Raw genomic sequence first — 17,793 nt, forward strand, 5'->3', positions numbered from 1 at the left:
AATTCGTATAGAATTAGAAATGAAAAAACTGTTAACAAACAAAACAAAAAATCTAAATTATCATACTATCGCATGTAAGTGTTTAATTTACTTGCTATCTAGGTAGTGTATCTCTTATCTTCTCTAGCTAATATCTATTCATAGTGTTCCGAAGCTTAAAAATGGACGAGCCTTGGTTCCAACCAAAATTTGACCCACAAAATCAATTTTAAAACTAACTAAGCCAACTCCAACTTCTTCTTTAAGCACTTTGTTAATGGTTTAATGACAATTGACTAATGACCTTTGACCGTCTATTATCTATTTTGCAGATTTTTTCTCTTTAAACTCGACTTTCTACTCTTCATAGTATAAATATCTTCATTCATTCTTCTAAGATCAAAGTGCAATTAAAAGTGTTCCTACAATTGATCAAAACACATGTTAGACGATTCAAGCAAAATATAAGGTGAAAATGCAATCTTTATTATGTTTTTATAGAAACTCTAATTTTATACAAAATAAAAATCTAAACTAAAAATAAAAATTAAGAGAAAAAGTAAATTTCAAACAATTTCAAAGTAAATTTTCTATTTACAAGCACACAAAGAGGAAGAACATCCACAAGCAACAAATATGTAGAAGAAATATCCTTTAATATTCATACAATTAAATGAAAAATTAGAGACAAATTAAAAACACAATTATTTATTTTCAAGATTTTTCTTTTTTTCTTATTTCATTTTCTTCTAAAAATTGTTTTTGCCATTACTCATTGATTTGCATGTCTTCCCTAGACAAAAAAAAAATGTCATGTTAGTAATTTTTTCAATGAAAAGTTAAAATCATGATTTAAAGGAGAAGAAGAGTTCAAAGTTTTGTAGTCCCTCTTTAAGTATTATTTCTCATTCATGTTTATAGGGGTGTTGTGAGAAATTTTTCCTATTCTCTTGAATTTTCTAATGTTTCTTTTTCTTTTCTTTTCTTTCTTTCTCTTCTCTTTCTCTTATTTCTTTTGCCTTTTTTTTTCACTCTTTAACTTTTTCTCTTGTTTTGCTTTCTCTAACATGTCTAGTTTTTGCAATGCTTTGTTCTTTCAAGTATTTGCAATAATCCTTGAGGTCTTAACTAGTCAGTGGACTTGGATTCCAATTAGGACACCAATGCATTACCTTCACATTTGGAGCATCTAGAAGTACTTGTTTTGATCATTGATTTTTTTTTATATGCTTGTGCTCCTTTCTATGATGATAAATTTTGTTGTTTAATTTTATTATTCTTGAACAAACAATTGTATTAACGTATTCTACCAAAGTCAAACTAATATTTACAATAAAAGTTAGAAAAGTAAGAACTAACACAAAATAAAATAAACAATTAACACAAGTAATATAGAAAAATAAGATGGATCTCATCACTCATTAAATGTTTACACCCAATTCACTCATGTATCACTCTTGAAAGGAATGCAATCTCACTCAAGTTCCTCTTAAGTTTTTAAGAAGAACCTCAATCAACCATCAAGAATTTTATATTCAAAGTGAAAGATGTAACAAATCCAAACTCAACTCAAGAGGTCAAGAAAATGAAAACTCCAAGACAAAACCAAAGAAATTTAAAGACAAATTAAAAAGTACAAAATCAAGAAATAAGCATAACCAAAGTGAAAAGAACATAAAAACGCAAATAAAAGCTAAAAGCCAAAGTTTCCATAATCTGATAGAAAAGAGATAAAACTGACAAACAAGATTCATGCAGATGAATATCAAAATAATATCAAGAAACTGTGAACAAAGACATTCAAAAGAGAGTATTCTTGCATGCTCAACCTTGATATTATGAGACATATATGCCATATAATACAACACATTCTAAGTCACCCCCTTCATAAAATGATATTATGAGACATATATGCCATATAATACAACACACTCTAAGTCATCCCCTTCATAAAATCATACTCTTGTTTCTCATGCAAGAAGGTGAATTGGGTCTAGAAAACATACTACACTTGGTTTGAGGTAAGCATAGTGTTCCCAGAATCTATGGAAGTACATCTTTGGCAGTATAAACAATAGGGAAATTTTTAAAAAAAGGAACTATAGAGGTCATTATGCTTGTGGAAGAGTTGATAGAGACAGGATATAATTTGGAACACAAATATTAGAGTTATGGAAACATGAGATGCTTGAAACAAAAAACTTTCTAGTAACTCATGTAGTTTTGAGATGACAAAAAGGAAAGTGTAATAATTGGAAAGGAATACTGGTTGGGTCATTGCTGGTGGTTTGTTTATATGAAGGGACACTCAAAATGAAAAAAGAGTTATAAAGAGGTAAATTTGCAAGGAGAGTGAATTGAAACTTAGTGATTTAATTTGTGATTATAAAAAAATTACTTTTATAAGATTTTTTATAAATTACTTCTCTCATTTGCATATTCGTGTACGGATTTGTACAAAGTAGTCATTGTAAATTTTAATATATATTATTGTTAAAAAAAAAGTACAATCATGATTTTACTTTTCTTTTAGTGGTATAAATTTTTGTGTGTGTATTGTAAATGAAAATCTTTGATTGAATTTAGTATTGTGGAGGAACTAAGGATGGTTTGATATTTTTTAGAATAACATAATGATAATTTTCTTTTAATAATATATGTTAACAATTTAATTTGAAACATAGAAAACTATAATTAAAATATTAATATAAAAGTTGTTAATTAGTTCTTTTAGTGTTAATTATAATGTTTTTTTTACCACGGATTCTGAAAGAAAAATGTCATTAACTTGTAACTACGCCACTGTGGTGGACCCAGTCAGCTCTTCCTTTCGGTCCCCACCACATCTTCCCCGAACCGCCAAGAGCGGCGTGTCAAGGTTCACATGGTGACTTACTAGGTCTGCTTATCCGGTGACGACTGCTGCAACCCTGAAAATCTTGCTCCCTGATATGTTAGGGTTGCTGCAACCACCATGGACAGAGAGTTCCCAGCTTATGTTGCTATCAGTGACAATATCACCTTCAAGGTGCTTTCTCTCTTTTCCCCAATCTAACTTCATGCAAATTATTCTATGAGACACTTTAATTTTGGTAAACTCTTTTATTTGGATTATTATAAGTATAGAAAGAAACATCAAAGAAGAAAGAATGAGTAAGCTTTTTTAAATAAACAATATGAAATTTTAAAATTTTGAAACATTCAATTAAAAACTATATATCCAGAACAGAACCTAAAGAACAACTGCAAAAATATAGTTTTTTTTAATTCCCTGATGCTATATAATGTAAATGAAAAGCTGAATAAGCTAATTTGTGGGCTACGTTATACAGGAAAAGATTAGTAGTTCATTCCTACTTATTAAGCTGTTTGTTACCTGTTAAGTCTTTTATTTAGATTCTGATTAATAGGAATTTATCTTTATGTAATATTAATTATATTAATGAATAGGATAATATAATATAGCATGAAATTAGAAGGTACTAGGTATAGGAAAAATTAAGAGTCAATGCTCTTAGCTATCATAAGTATTTGTCATCCCCACCTCTTTTTCTTATTTTTATGCATCACCTTTTTTGCCTGTTTCTTAAGTTCTTTACTTTAATTTGTCCTTACTTTACTCTGCCAAGAGAAAACACTAATATCCACCACAAACTTATGATTCAAATCTCTAAAACAAACAATGAAATTCAATACTAATAGTAACTGTAATACTAACTCGGTCTCTTCAATTTAGGATCTCCATGCTGCATATTTCTCCTTCACATTAATTCTTACCCCATTTTTCTATCTGTTATATCACTTATTTTATCTTATATTTTTTAATTTTGGCATCAAATTTTGCAAAATTTTGATGGTGAATGGGCTGTTAGACTAGTTTTTCTATACCATGGTGTACTGTCTTAGACCAAGTGCATTAATCACACCTACAATAGTTCCAATTTCCAAATTACGCCTATTTCTCAAGATGAGAAATGTTATTACTACAGATGCTGCAAAACTTTCTGTGGTGAGATTACAATGAATATAAAAAAGGTTTGGAGAATAATGACGGAGTAGCCGACTTTCAGTTGTTTTATCACAAATGGACCACCTTTGCAATACTTCTTGTCTTGTATACATATATATTAGAATTTTGTTTCAATTCTTGGTTTATACTATTGTCACATTTGATTATTTTAAAAATTTAAAACTTATAAAAGTGCTTCATAAAATTTAGTCTATGAATATATTTTGAGCATAGGGTTGGTCATAGATTGGGACAGAACTATGCATTATTATGAGTTCTGTCCATTAGGATATTTATAAAATAAAAAGGGTGTACTTATGCTGTAAGGTGGGGCTACAATGGTGGCAAGCTGGAGACAGTCCAAGGATGCCATGATAAGGTCAGCAATAAAAAAATTGGTATGTTCCTACATCAGCTTCAAATTCAAAAAGTTGCCTAAACTGTAGGCGTGAAAGATGGGTGGGGACAATGAGAACTAAAATAGGACCATACGACATGGTAGCTTTAAGGGAAGTTTGATGAGATTGAGCAGTATAAGTTTTATATATTTACAATATGCTTATCTTAGTTTTTTATCACACTCTTTTGCTCCCACATTACCTCTAGGTGTTTGGCCTGAATCAAAGAATTTCGATGAGGAAGGATAGGGACCAATTCCATCAAAAGTGGAGTGGAATATGTGACCATGGAATTCATCTTACTTTTCCCTGCAATAGGTACCCTCTCTTTTGTTTTAGTTTCTTGTATATTGATCATTACCATTTTAATGTTTTGAATTTTTTATGAATTGGTTATTCTTTAATATACACCATTAAAGCTCAATAAACAAATGAGTAAATCATAAGCACAAGATTCTAGGAAATTAGACTTTAGTTTTATTACCCAGTTGTGGCCTTCGCCATCTCTTGGAAACATGAATATGACTATGGCCTGCAAAAGTGTATATACTATTTTGATTGCAAATCTCATCACAGCATTATAACTTATATACTTACAGTCATCTTTCCAATAATGCTTTCACTTATTTTGGTTAGTTGGTTCAATTGACAATCACATTAAACTGCACACTCCCAATAATATTCGAGGCCGTTTCTAAAAGTAATTGATGTTAACTTGACGTCTCAATGTATTAAAATAGGCTTTAAACATCCATTCTTTCCCTTTTTACTTAAAATACAATATAGTACTACAATATAACCATTATCTTAAAACAAGCACCCCCTACTTATTTCCACATATCCTCACCCTGGTTGTTTTGCCTGCTTGTATTGTTTTCACACTTAGGGGAAACAAATCAACACTGCATTTGTTATTTTTCACAAACCCTGCAATAGTCCAAAATTGATATGGGGTCCAACCAGAGTTTCAGTACAGATTATAAAGCCAACATGTTAATATTATATTTATCAATTATTAGATGTCACGTTAACAACTGCAAGCCTTGCTTTAATTTGGTGATTTCTTCTATGTAGTTTGAGACATTTTTTTAAAACATTTTTATTTAATCAAATGTTAGCAAACCTGCAAATAAATAAATAATTTAGAACTAAAGTGTATTTTGATTATTTGAATATAACTATAACACTAATTACAAAGAAAACTAAATTCATGTAAAAATTAATTTGAAAAACACTGTGCAAATAAAACCTTAGCATTTGATGGTCAAATTTAAAAAATAATCAAACCATTTGGTGAACTGAATCTGATACGTCAACAAAGTACACTAAATATTAATTTCATTGAATGATAATAAAAAACAAAGTCTCAACCTACGGAGCAAAGGTGCTGGCAATAACTTTATGTTTTGCAAGGACTGTTATCTTATATAACCCAAGGTTGTGTTTCTGTTACATTCAAAACAAAAGACAGAAGCGAAGGAGGACCTTCCTAGTGAGCAATGAGGTCACCAAGTTCAACCATCCACTTTCTCCTTCAAATTCTTCTTGTGTGTCTACTGCACAGACTCAGCTTTGCAGTGAAGAAGGTGAGGCCTTGCAATTTGCAATCTTCAATAAAGATAAAAGAAAAACTGTGGAAAAGATCTAATCCTTGCTTGTGATCTAATCCCTGCACCATTTCAATTGTAGTCTTATGTGGTGTACTTGGGAGCTCACTCACCCGGCCCAGAATTATCTTCATCTTTAGTTGACTTTAATGAAGTGACACAGTCCCACTATGAGTTTCTGGGATCTTTCTTAGGAAGGTATGAGGTACAATTGTAGCATCTTAAATCATGTATGCGTACAAATTTTCACCTATAGAAATGTTTGAGTTGCTTTTTTGTAGTCCTAATACAGCCAAGGAGTCCATCTTTTACTCATACACAAGACACATCAATGGTTTTGCTGCAATTTTGGAAGAAGAAGTAGCTACCCAGATAGCAAGTAAGAACCATATATCCTATTTTTTTTTCTATTCTCTGTGCTTCCTTTCTCTCATTTAGAGTCTACCCTTTTTGTCCAAACTTGCTTGTAGAGCACCCCGAAGTGTTGTCGGTGTTTGTGAACAGTGGGAGAAAGCTACACACCACTCGATCATGGGAATTCATGGGGCTAGAGCATAATGGGATGATCCCATCTAGCTCAATCTGGAAGAAAGCTAGATTTGGTGAAGGAGTGATAATTGGAAACCTGGATACAGGTAAAACTCTTGTTATTCTTTTCAAGATGGTCAACAAAACCTTCGAATTAATTGGGTTGATTATTATTATTATTATTATAATGTTTTTATCTAGATCGTTGACTAGTACACTCACGTGGAAGATACACAAAGGTTATCTTATCGTATCCCTATCCCCCACCACCAACCTGTTTCCAAAGTTCGATCATTTCAAAACAATTGATTTCATAATACTAATATATTGTTAATTTGAATCTTGCAGTCAATGGGTTGTTAGACTAGTTATTTTCTATACCCCAAGTACGAATGTTCATTTACGATCTTAAAGAAATACACTAACTGCATTAATCTCCTGTGATTAGCTCTAATTACACTTACAATATTTTCTAATTTATAAATTATACCTATTTCTCATATGAGAAATGTTATCAATACACCTGAACTTGTTCCAAAATTTTGTGGTTAGATTACAATGAATAGAACGAGGTTTGCAGAATAATGATTGAGTGGCCTAGTTTCTGTTGTTTTATCACAAACAAACCACCTTTAAAAAAGGCAATATGGGTTAGGCTTCTTGTCATTTGTCTGTTACATATTTATGTGCGCGCGTGTCATAAAATTTAGTCTGTGTTTATATTTTTGAGGCATAAGGTTGTTCATAAGTGATAGATTGGAACAAAACTATACATTATTATGAGTTTTGTTGATTACGATATGGGTAAATAAAAAGGGTATATTTAAGTTGTGAGGTGGGGATAGTCGAAGATGCAATGATAAGAGCACCAATAAGAAAATTGGTATGCGCACACTTGAGCTTCAATTAAAAAAGTTGGCTAAACTGTACGTGTGAAAAGTGGGTGGGGGCAATGAGAAGTAAAACAAGACCTGATGATAGCTTTAAGGGGGATTTGGATGAGATTGAAAAGGGTAGATTGTAGAAGTAGAATCTCCATTTATGCTTATCTTATTTTGACCACACTCTCTGCTCTCTTTTGCTCCCACTACATATACCTTTAGGTGTTTGGCCTGAATCAAAGAGCTTTAGTGAGGAAGGATTGGGACCAATTCCATCAAAGTGGAGAGGAATCTGTGACAATGGAGTTGATCATACTTTTCAATGCAACAGGTACCATTTTCGTTTGAGTTTCTTGGATATTCTTAAAACCATCCAAATAAATCAAGCACTTCACTAATATTTTCTGCGTCATTTATTATGGATAGACAGTAAATGTTTCTAAGCTAATTATTGAGTTCCTCCCTCCCTTTGCCTAAGGGCACATACTCTTCTTTATTTGACATTCAATGAAAGGGTTTAAGTGCATTCATTTGAACACTGCATTTTTAGACTTAAATTTTTCGTTTTCTTATTAATATTTTACCATTTCCCCACCGATGAGAATGGATCCAAATGAAAGATAAGTGCCGCAGAACTCAACGCTTTTACATGAGGAGTTCTTCTTTCTTTACTTCGATGCATTTTTTAGCCATTTCTTATTTATTTCGAAATGAACTATTTCAAATGCAGTATAGTCTATTTGTATAAACATTTCTACTAGTACTTATTAGGGAGTAAAATAAAAAATTAAATAAAATTTCTATAATTAAAATTAATTTACAAATAAACTATGTAGAAACTTTTTCGTCTATTTTGTTTATGACGGTCCGTTTTGGTCCGTTAAAAACGGATTGAGATGGACTGGTCCACCAGGGTGATACAGACCGATATTAGTAACTTGCCTTGTTAGAGAGTAAGTTGATGAGTTGATTCATCACTTTTTTTTTTCAATTTTTTTAATTATTATTTTTTGAATCTATTTACTTGATTGTAGTAATTGATATCAATTTTTGGACAATAAAAATGAAAAAAAAACAATAAAATTGAATCAAACTTTAATATTATAATAATAAATGGTTAATGCCTAACAAAATAAAGTAAATATTAACAATATTTCAATAAATAAAGTAATATATAAATAAATTAATGTAAATAAAGTTATATATAAAATATTGATTATCATCAATTTTAATTTCAAAAGTTTGAGATTCCTCTTTGAAAGTGTTAAAAGAGGACTAATTCGCTTTGTTCCACCTGAGACTTATCGAGTTGACGGATTAGGCGGACCGAGCCAATATGAATTGATGGGTTCAAAAAGTTAACCGATGCACCTAAATGATGATAGAAGGATTCGTATTATCATTCCTAATCTTGTTTACATTTTTATTTTTAATTTGTATTTAAATTATTTTTAACTTAGAAAAGCTTTATTAAAGTCTTAAAGAAGTCTATCTTATATAATAGTTATACAAATATTTTTCTTGTATAAAATTTAATTTGTCGATTAAATAAATGTTTTGCCAATATGTTGAAACTAAACTTCTTTTTAATTTACAAATAAAAGAAAATTTGCTTTAGTAATTATTTTATGAAGCTAAATGTAGAGCAAACTTGTTTAGGCAGAATGAGTTTTGTATATTCAGCAATTATATGAATTAACTTTTATTTAAAAAGTAAAGCACATTGGGATCAGCATTTGGATAAAGGGAAATATAATATGCAATTTAAGAATTTAATCATCATCACCTTTTACCATGTTTCTTAAAAAATTGTTAAAGTACATTAATCACATCCTTTTTTTATATTTTCTTTTTAAGAACATCTAAATTTCAAAGATTTTATAAAAAATATAAGAGACCAGAATTTTGAAAGATTTTATTTGTACTTTAATTTTTAGTTTAAAAATTATTTAATTGTTAAATCATAAGTTTTTAATAGTTTTAATTTTAAGAACATATCCTATAGCATCATTTTATTCCAGTGATATTTTTAAAAAAAACTTAATGCTTAAATTTAAGACTCTTATTAAATCTTATGAATTACAATATAATACTGTATTAGTGATTGATTAAAATTTATTAGAACGGATGGGTCTCACCTATTATTTAATGATTCTCTTTTCTAATTTAAAATCGCGACACACTAAAATTAATAAATTAGAAAAAGAAAATAAAGAATAAATATGGTTAAGTTTTTTTAAAATTATTTTTAATCAATTTAGGAATATTGTTCAGTAAACATTACGAAATTTGTATTGTTTAAATAATATTATTGGTTATATATATATATATATATATATTTATTAAACAAGATGATTGTGATAAACTTGTATGTTTTGAATTGAACACATTAAGTTGAAGATGTTGAATGCATATGCAGGAAGCTGATCGGAGCAAGGTACTTCAACAAGGGCTACGAATCGGCGGCGGGCCCACTCAACTCCTCCTTTCACTCCCCACGTGACAAAGAGGGCCATGGCTCCCACACCCTCTCCACAGCTGCCGGCAACGCCGTTGCCGGAGTTAGCGTCTTCGGCCAGGGCTTCGGAACCGCCAAGGGCGGCGCGCCCAAGGCCCGCGTGGCGGCATACAAGGTCTGCTGGCCACCCGTCGCCGGCGATGAGTGCTTCGACGCTGACATCTTGGCGGCGTTTGACGCGGCCATCCACGACGGTGTGGACGTGCTGTCTGTGTCGCTCGGAGGGTCCGCGTCGAGTCTGCTGAATGACAGCGTGGCAATTGGATCGTTCCACGCGGCGAAGCGTGGAATCGTGGTGGTTTGCTCCGCTGGGAATAGCGGGCCTGCGGATGCCACTGCGGAGAATCTTGCACCCTGGCATGTTACGGTTGCTGCCAGCACCATGGATCGAGAATTCCCAGCTTATGTTGTCCTCGGTGATAATATCACCTTGAAGGTGCTTTCTCTTTTTCTCACTGCTGTTTTTCATCATGGTACTAGGCATTCGAGTTTATCTAAAGGATTATTTGGATAGTAAGAAAAAATTAACTCCTTTTAATGTTCAAATGATCTTATATACATTAACAATATAATCATTCGCAAAGATAATGAGCTAGAATTTTGTATGAATGACTTCTATCCCTAGAAAGGTATTAATAAAAAAATCTTGTGTTGAAACTCCCAACAAAATGGTGTTGTAGAGAGAAAATACCAGCATATTTTACCTATTGCTTGTGCCATCCTTTTTCAAAGTAGTTCGCCCAAAAGTTTTTGGAGTCGTATTATTACACTTGTGTTTATCTTGTTAACCGCATGCCTAACTTTGTCTCTTAAATAATAGATCTCCTTTTGAAAAACTTTATATTAAATCTTCTGATTTCTCCATGCTTCGTGCATTTGGTTGCCTTTGCTATGCTAATACTCTTCTTTGGGAAATGTAAGAAGTTTCATCCAAAGGACTCATCCTTGTGTCTTTCTTAGATTCAAACCCAATATTAAAGGATACATGATTTATGATTTACATGCACATAATATCTTTATATCTCGTGATGTTGTCTTTCATGAGTGAGAAACACTTTCCTCATGTTACCACCAATACTGATCAAAATTTTAAAATGACTTTTGTCAGTCTTACTAATCATTGAGAAATTTTAATCTTCTTAATCCCATATAGAGCGAAGAAGGAACTATTACACCTAACTAAACACACAAGAAGAAGAAATTATTCCTATAGGTCATGGTTCTCCTATCAATTATTGATGCTTTTCACGTATAAGGTAGACACAGTTGTATTTAAAGGATTATCATAGTATCCTTGCTTTCTCTTGTCAAAAACTGTAGAAGATGAACTATCCTATGTCAAATTATGTTTCCTATCACCTTCATTTTAAACCAAAATCCTAGAATGAAGCAATTAAACATCCGAACTAGATTAAAGCAATGGAACATCTTGAAATCAATATAACACATGTGTGTCTTTTTACATTGAATCATTGATAGACTTTCTTTTTTAACAAATTATATAATTAATATTTGAAACAATAAGCGATTGAGCATGGGTGTATGTATGGGTATACCTGTCACTTAATGGGGATGCGGATGAGACAATTTTTTTACTCATTGAGTATGGGGAGGTGGATGAGTTTTTACTTCGAGGTTGAGAATTGGATAGTCAAACTTGCATTTGTCCCTTCTTGTTGCTATCCTTAACAGGTATGTTTGGTGCGAAACCCATGGACTATTCCTCATGCATATCAAAAGATGATGGTACTAGATTACAGGATCCTTAAGAGTATAAAAGACTTATTGGAAAGTTGATCTATCTTAACAATACTAGACCTGACGTTGTGCACGCTATCTAGTAACTCAGCCAATACATTTCTTGTCCCATTATGTTTATAAACAAGTCGCTTATCACATTCTTCATTATTTAAAATCTGCTCCAAGAAAGGGTATTTTCTTCCCTGCCAACCAATCTCTTTAGATACAAACTTTTAAGCGATTTTGATTGGGCTAGTTGCAAAGATTCTAGAAAATCTGTAACTTAGTACTTGATTTACATAGTAAGATCTCTTTTTTTGTGGAAATCAAACCATATTAAGAAGTTCTTCTGAAGGTGAATATTGTGTTTTTGCATCCACAACATGCGAAATTCAATGGTATCTTCATCTTAATTGTGAGCACACCCCAACTATTTTATGTGACAATCAATCTACTCTTCATATTCATATTGCTTCAAATCAATTTTTTCATGAAAGAACAAAGTATACCGAGATTGTATGTCACCTTGTCAGAGGAAAGGTGCTTGATGAAGTGCTTAAACTTCTCTCTTGTCCCTATTTCTTCAGTTAACCAACTCATTGATATTCTCACCAAACCTCTTCCTCCAACCAGCTCCTACAATGTATGTTCCAAAGCTGGGTGTGATAAATGTCCACTCCCGGCTTTAGGGGAATTTTAGAATCATCTTTGTTATATCTTGTAAGTCGTTTTTGTTTTTTTTTTTCTAATGCTGTTGTATGTTTTTGATTTTCTTATACCGCCCTCGTATCTTCCTTTCATGTGTTTCTCTCTTTTATGTAAACTGTTGTTGTATTCTTTCTCTATCTGAATGAGAGATTTCTTTTGCAAAATAAATTTTTTTGTTGCCCGTCTTTCCTTTCCCTCCTTTCTTGCTGTTATGTGATTGTCAAAAGGTGGTCACCCATTGACGAGCTCCACTTAATGCTTGTTATTAGGGATGTCACTTTACTCTAAAATGATAACCAACACCATGGAAGAGTGTCATGAGCTAACACCTAAGAATTTAATTCAATAACCAGATTTTAGTTAGTACTGGAGATATTGTGCCATTGATTGATATTTTGGTTTGTAGGAGTGAAATAGGAAAAGTTGGAGCTAAAATTAACATTTCACAAAAGGGAAGGACAACAAATGATTTTTTTTAATTAAATGATCAAAATAAACAATTTTTCAATTTAAACGACTAAAATCATATTTAAACCTTTTAAGAAATTTTTAAGAATTATATCACTCAAATATATGGTAACAAATACTAAGTAGACTAAAGTAATGAAAAATTTAATGGGAGAATTATAAATAATATATCAAATATGGTGGATTAGAAAGACAGTTAAACCTTATTTATTTTATATAAAAAGTATTATTGATATTAGAATTTATTACTTTATGAATCAGTGTCATTTTCACCAATAAGATTTCATAAAAAGAAAAGTAAGAAAAAAATAAGTACCTCAAAATAAATGAATTAAAAAAACTAGACTTTTAGAGTGTTTTAAATTAAAAGAAGTAGAAGAATGGGAAAGGTTAAATTTTATTTTCATTATATTTGTGCTTCAGGATTTGTAATTTTGATTAAGTAAAATAGAAATAACAAGATTAAAGTTATAATTTGTAAGTTGACCTCGCTTTTTTTCTATAGCACATTCTTTCTTTTTCTGTTCAATTTTAATTTGAGGTGGATCTACGTTTTATTTTCAAATTTTATTTTTTTCCTAATAAAAAATATATACTACTTTTTCTCATGCAATTTTTTTTTTTTTTTCTATTTTTAACTTTCATTAAAACAAACAAAGTGTGAAAGTTTAAAGTGTTAACTAATATATTGCAACTAGCTAAGTAGAAATCATTTTCTTAAAAATACTAAAAAAGATTTTAAAGAAATAATTTTAAATATAATTTTGAAAATAGTTGTTATATAAAGTAGTAAATTTGTTAAACAAAACTAGATAATGACACTCTAAAAAAGATTTAATCAATTCTTCTAAAATTAAAGGGTGTCATAATGATCTTTTGATATACAGTCAAGATCAGATATGACGATGTATTTTCATTAAATTTAACGTAAGGTTCTACAATAAATCACGGTTTATCATTTTTTAATTTGCTGAAAGATTCATAATTGAATTTGATGATTTTTTCTTTAGTTTTCAACATAAAACATACTGTATTATTTAATAACAGAAAAGTATTCAAATTCAACATGAGAATCATTATTTTACATCTATCCTGTAGTTGCAAATGTAGCGATTTTCAAATTTCTTTGGACAAATATGAAGACCCAGATGTGTGTTATAGTTTATACAGACATTTGTCAATAATCTTGTTTGCTTGATTTGAAGGGGGAAAGCTTATCAGCTGCAAGATTGGCACAGAAGTTCTACCCAATTATCAAAGCTACAGACGCTCAATTGGGCAGTGCAAGAACAGAAGATGCGTAAGTATAAAATGTCTGAAACTCATTATTGCCATCATTGGTTGAAAATCAGCACTTACACTTGACATGAATAAGTTAACACTACTGGATATGGTGAATAAAATTTATGGGCATGCATGCAGGGTGCTGTGCCAGAATGGGACTTTGGATCCCAAGAAGGTGAAGGGAAAAATCGTGGTATGTCTCCGAGGGATAAATGCGAGAGTGGACAAAGGAGAGCAAGCTTTACTAGCTGGTGCTGTGGGAATGGTCCTTGCTAATGACAAGGCCAGTGGCAATGAAATTATAGCTGATCCTCATGTTCTTCCTGCTTCTCATATCAATTTCACTGATGGTATTGCTGTCTTTAATTACATCAACTCAACCAGGTAAGATACCATTCTAATCTCCCACTTATTAATACAATACCTTATGCTATTATGACTTATTTGGAATTTCACTATACTATTTTCAAACAGAATATATGAATTGCAATTGAACTTTCAATGTGTGGTGAAATAAGCAAAGTATTGACCTGACCACTTGATTGTTATTTTTTGAGCAATGTAAGGGTAATCATGAAACTCAGCTTTTCAACATTGACTTGACCACTTCATAATCTTTGCTAGGTTCCCAGTGGCGTATATTACACATCCAAAGACTCAATTGGATACTAAGCCAGCCCCATTTATGGCTGCTTTTTCATCAAAAGGACCAAATACTGTCGTGCCAGAGATCCTAAAGGTGGCATTACTCACAAACTGTAATTTTCCTTGAAATTTGTTGTCATGGCTTTGATATATAAGTATCTAACGACTCTACTTTGTCCCAATATTCAGCCTGATGTCACTGCACCGGGAGTGTCAGTTATAGCAGCCTATACTGAAGCCCAAGGACCAACCAATCAAGTGTTTGATAAGCGCCGGATTCCGTATAATTCAGTTTCAGGCACATCAATGTCGTGCCCTCATGTTGCAGGCATTGTGGCACTGTTGAGAGCCTCGTATCCTTCGTGGAGTCCTGCTGCTATTAAGTCAGCAATCATGACCACAGGTGAGTGAGTGACATGACATGTTCTTCAAGGTTTCTCACACTTCTAATCCTTTTTCCTGAAACCAATTTACAATAAATGTCTTTACAAAACTTAGACACACTTACGTTCGTATTGTTCGTTAATCAGAATTGTGGTTTCATCTCAATTATCTGCTTACTGTTGTTGGCCTTTAATAGATACCTTTATTACATGGATTATCAAAATAATCTCCAATTCTAATTTGTGAAACAAAGGTTATCACGATTAAACAGTAAAAAAAAAATTATGAAGCTGCATCTAAGTTTTGTCATAAAATATGTTGGAAATATAGAGCTTGGCATCTCAAAAATTTTATACATATATATCGAAAGCAAAATGGATTAGTTAGAGGTAAATGATCTACAAGTTGATAATTTGTCCTCTGCTACTTTCAGCCACAACACTCGATAATGAAGTGGAGCCCCTGCTGAATGCTACAGATGGCAGGGCAACACCATTCAGTTATGGGGCAGGACATGTTCAACCAAACACAGCAATGGATCCCGGATTAGTTTATGACACAACAATTGGTGATTACCTAAACTTCTTATGTGCTTTAGGTTACAACGGGACAAAAATCTCAGTGTTCACAGAAGGTCCATCATATGTGTGCCGCAAGAAATTTAGTCTCCTCAACTTGAACTATCCCTCAATCACAGTCCCAAATCTCTCTGGGTCAGTGACAGTTACGAGGACATTGAAAAATGTTGGTTCTCCACGGACGTACATTGCTCACGTTCAAAACCCGAAAGGAATCACTGTTTCTGTGAAGCCAAGCATCTTGAACTTCACAAAAGTTGGTGAAGAAAAACGCTTTAAAGTAACCTTTAAGATCGTGAAAGGAAAAGCTACGAATAACTACGTGTTTGGAAAACTGATATGGTCAGATGGCAAGCATTATGTCAGGAGTCCAATAGTTGTGAAGGCCCTCACGAGTAGAAATTGTGGTTGATGCAATTGAGCTTAATTTGCACTTCTAATTGATTGTTAGAGTTTTCTAAATTGTATTATATATCTTCTAAATTTGTGCTTCTTTAAGAGTTATCTCTTACATTAATTGATAAAGAAACCCGCAAGTGGCTTTTTTGAGCATATATTTTACTAGCTCTACTTTTAATGTGATTCCAAGGAGAATCAAAACCTAACTCGTTCATCCTCCTAGTTATAAAATCTGGGAAGTTTCTTACTCCTATCCATATTTCAAGTTTCTTTCATGATATGTTAAAACTAGGAGAGGTAGTCTATGATGTAGAATATTGGTTTAGTTCAATTTGTTTCTAGAATTTCGTACATAAGAAGTTTTGACTTTGTAGAGAGGGAAGAACTATGATACGAAATATTTAATACGTAACATATTGAATATATGATTTGCGATTGACTGATTGATTTCTAGTATTTGTTTAAATGTGATCGTTGGTAAGCTGGGCAGGAGTCAGATTCCTGAGTACAACGTGTTTCAATGCGAGCTTTCTAATGGAGAATTGAATAAGGTGAATTGCAGAAGAATGAAGAATTTGTGGTGAAGGAAATAGAGTGGCGGAACTTGCTTCAAGGAAAAACTAGACAGACCTTAACTCACAAGAAAAGTTTGTTGTGGAAGAGCTTCTCCAATGGTTACTCTTAAAAAAGAAGAGAAGGGCAAATTTAGCATCAATTCTGATGGGTTGTTATTCTTGGAGATTTGAAAAGGGTGACGGAAGCAATGGATGTGATGGATCAAGGAGGGCTCATATAGAGCTATGAGTTCCTTGTAGGTGCAGGAAAGGTATGGAGAGTGATTGGTTGGGTCATATCACTTGGAGAAAGGTGGAGGTGAAGATCAAAGTGTCTAACCTAGAGAGAGTAGACAAGGGAGTAGAAGCTTGCAATATTTGGTAGCATTTTACTCATAAAATTGATCTTACAAAACATGAGCCAAACACCCTATTATATAGGTGTAAGTGCCTTGGAGAACAAGGAGTAAGGGTAGGATGGGGAATACACAAAAGAGCGGCTGCTAGGGTTTTGACTAAAGTCAATGCCGCATCCTAAGAGCAAAGTTCTAGAAGCTAGGTTAATTTCTTACCCTAAAAGGCTTTACTCAATCTACAATGATAAGCACACCTCCCCCATTATGCTAAAGGAACCCTATTCTACTGAAATTACAAATAATGAAACTAGCTCTCCTGGATTGGGCTTTACTTCTTGTGGTCCTCTTTGAACATATAAAGAAAAGTTTCTCTGCCATCAGTAGTAGAGTCTCAATCTTCTTGAATCCTCTTTGTCATGGACCTAGTTGTTGGGCTTGAACTAGGGTCTGAGCTTGGGCCTCTTCCATCAATTCTCTTAGTATTCAAAAGTGGTAATTGGTGCGGATTATATATGAATTTATAGTGAGAGAATGACCAAGGGAGAGGATACACCCAATTGAAATTTAAATTCAATTTTTTTCCTACATTTGATAAGTGAGGAGACACTTATCCCCCTTAAGCAAGTAGATCTAACACTTTTAACTAGTGCTAAATGTGTTTCAAATGTCTAATTCGAGAGAACACTCCCATCATGTGTGGCACGAGGATAAAGAACTATACCAATTAAGGTTTGAGTGCATTTTGACAGCATGTATT

The 17,793-nt window shown here is 32.5% G+C and overlaps 1 protein-coding gene across 1 annotated transcript; it reads left to right on the forward strand.

The window, feature by feature from the left end:
- Window positions 1-5,771: 5,771 nt before the first annotated feature.
- Window positions 5,772-16,279, forward strand: LOC137806457 (subtilisin-like protease SBT5.3). Its single transcript, XM_068606596.1, has 11 exons — window positions 5,772-5,972; window positions 6,076-6,191; window positions 6,275-6,372; window positions 6,464-6,628; window positions 7,625-7,733; window positions 9,822-10,356; window positions 14,042-14,136; window positions 14,259-14,504; window positions 14,745-14,859; window positions 14,955-15,168; window positions 15,583-16,279. The coding sequence occupies exons 1-11, from the start codon at window positions 5,886-5,888 to the stop codon at window positions 16,137-16,139; spliced, it is 2,337 nt and encodes a 778-aa protein (XP_068462697.1). The 5' UTR covers window positions 5,772-5,885; the 3' UTR covers window positions 16,140-16,279.
- The last annotated feature ends 1,514 nt before the right edge of the window (window positions 16,280-17,793 follow it).

Source organism: Phaseolus vulgaris, chromosome 3, assembly GCF_000499845.2.
Source record: "Phaseolus vulgaris cultivar G19833 chromosome 3, P. vulgaris v2.0, whole genome shotgun sequence".
NCBI lineage: Eukaryota > Viridiplantae > Streptophyta > Magnoliopsida > Fabales > Fabaceae > Phaseolus > Phaseolus vulgaris.

Coding starts and splice junctions, on each gene's coding strand:
- LOC137806457 (XM_068606596.1), top strand. CDS start 5,886: ATGAGGTCACCAAGTTCAACCATCCACTTTCTCCTTCAAATTCTTCTT. Junction 5,973..6,075: donor TCAGCTTTGCAGTGAAGAAG/GTGAGGCCTTGC, acceptor TTTCAATTGTAG/TCTTATGTGGTGTACTTGGG. Junction 7,734..9,821: donor CATACTTTTCAATGCAACAG/GTACCATTTTCG, acceptor ATGCATATGCAG/GAAGCTGATCGGAGCAAGGT.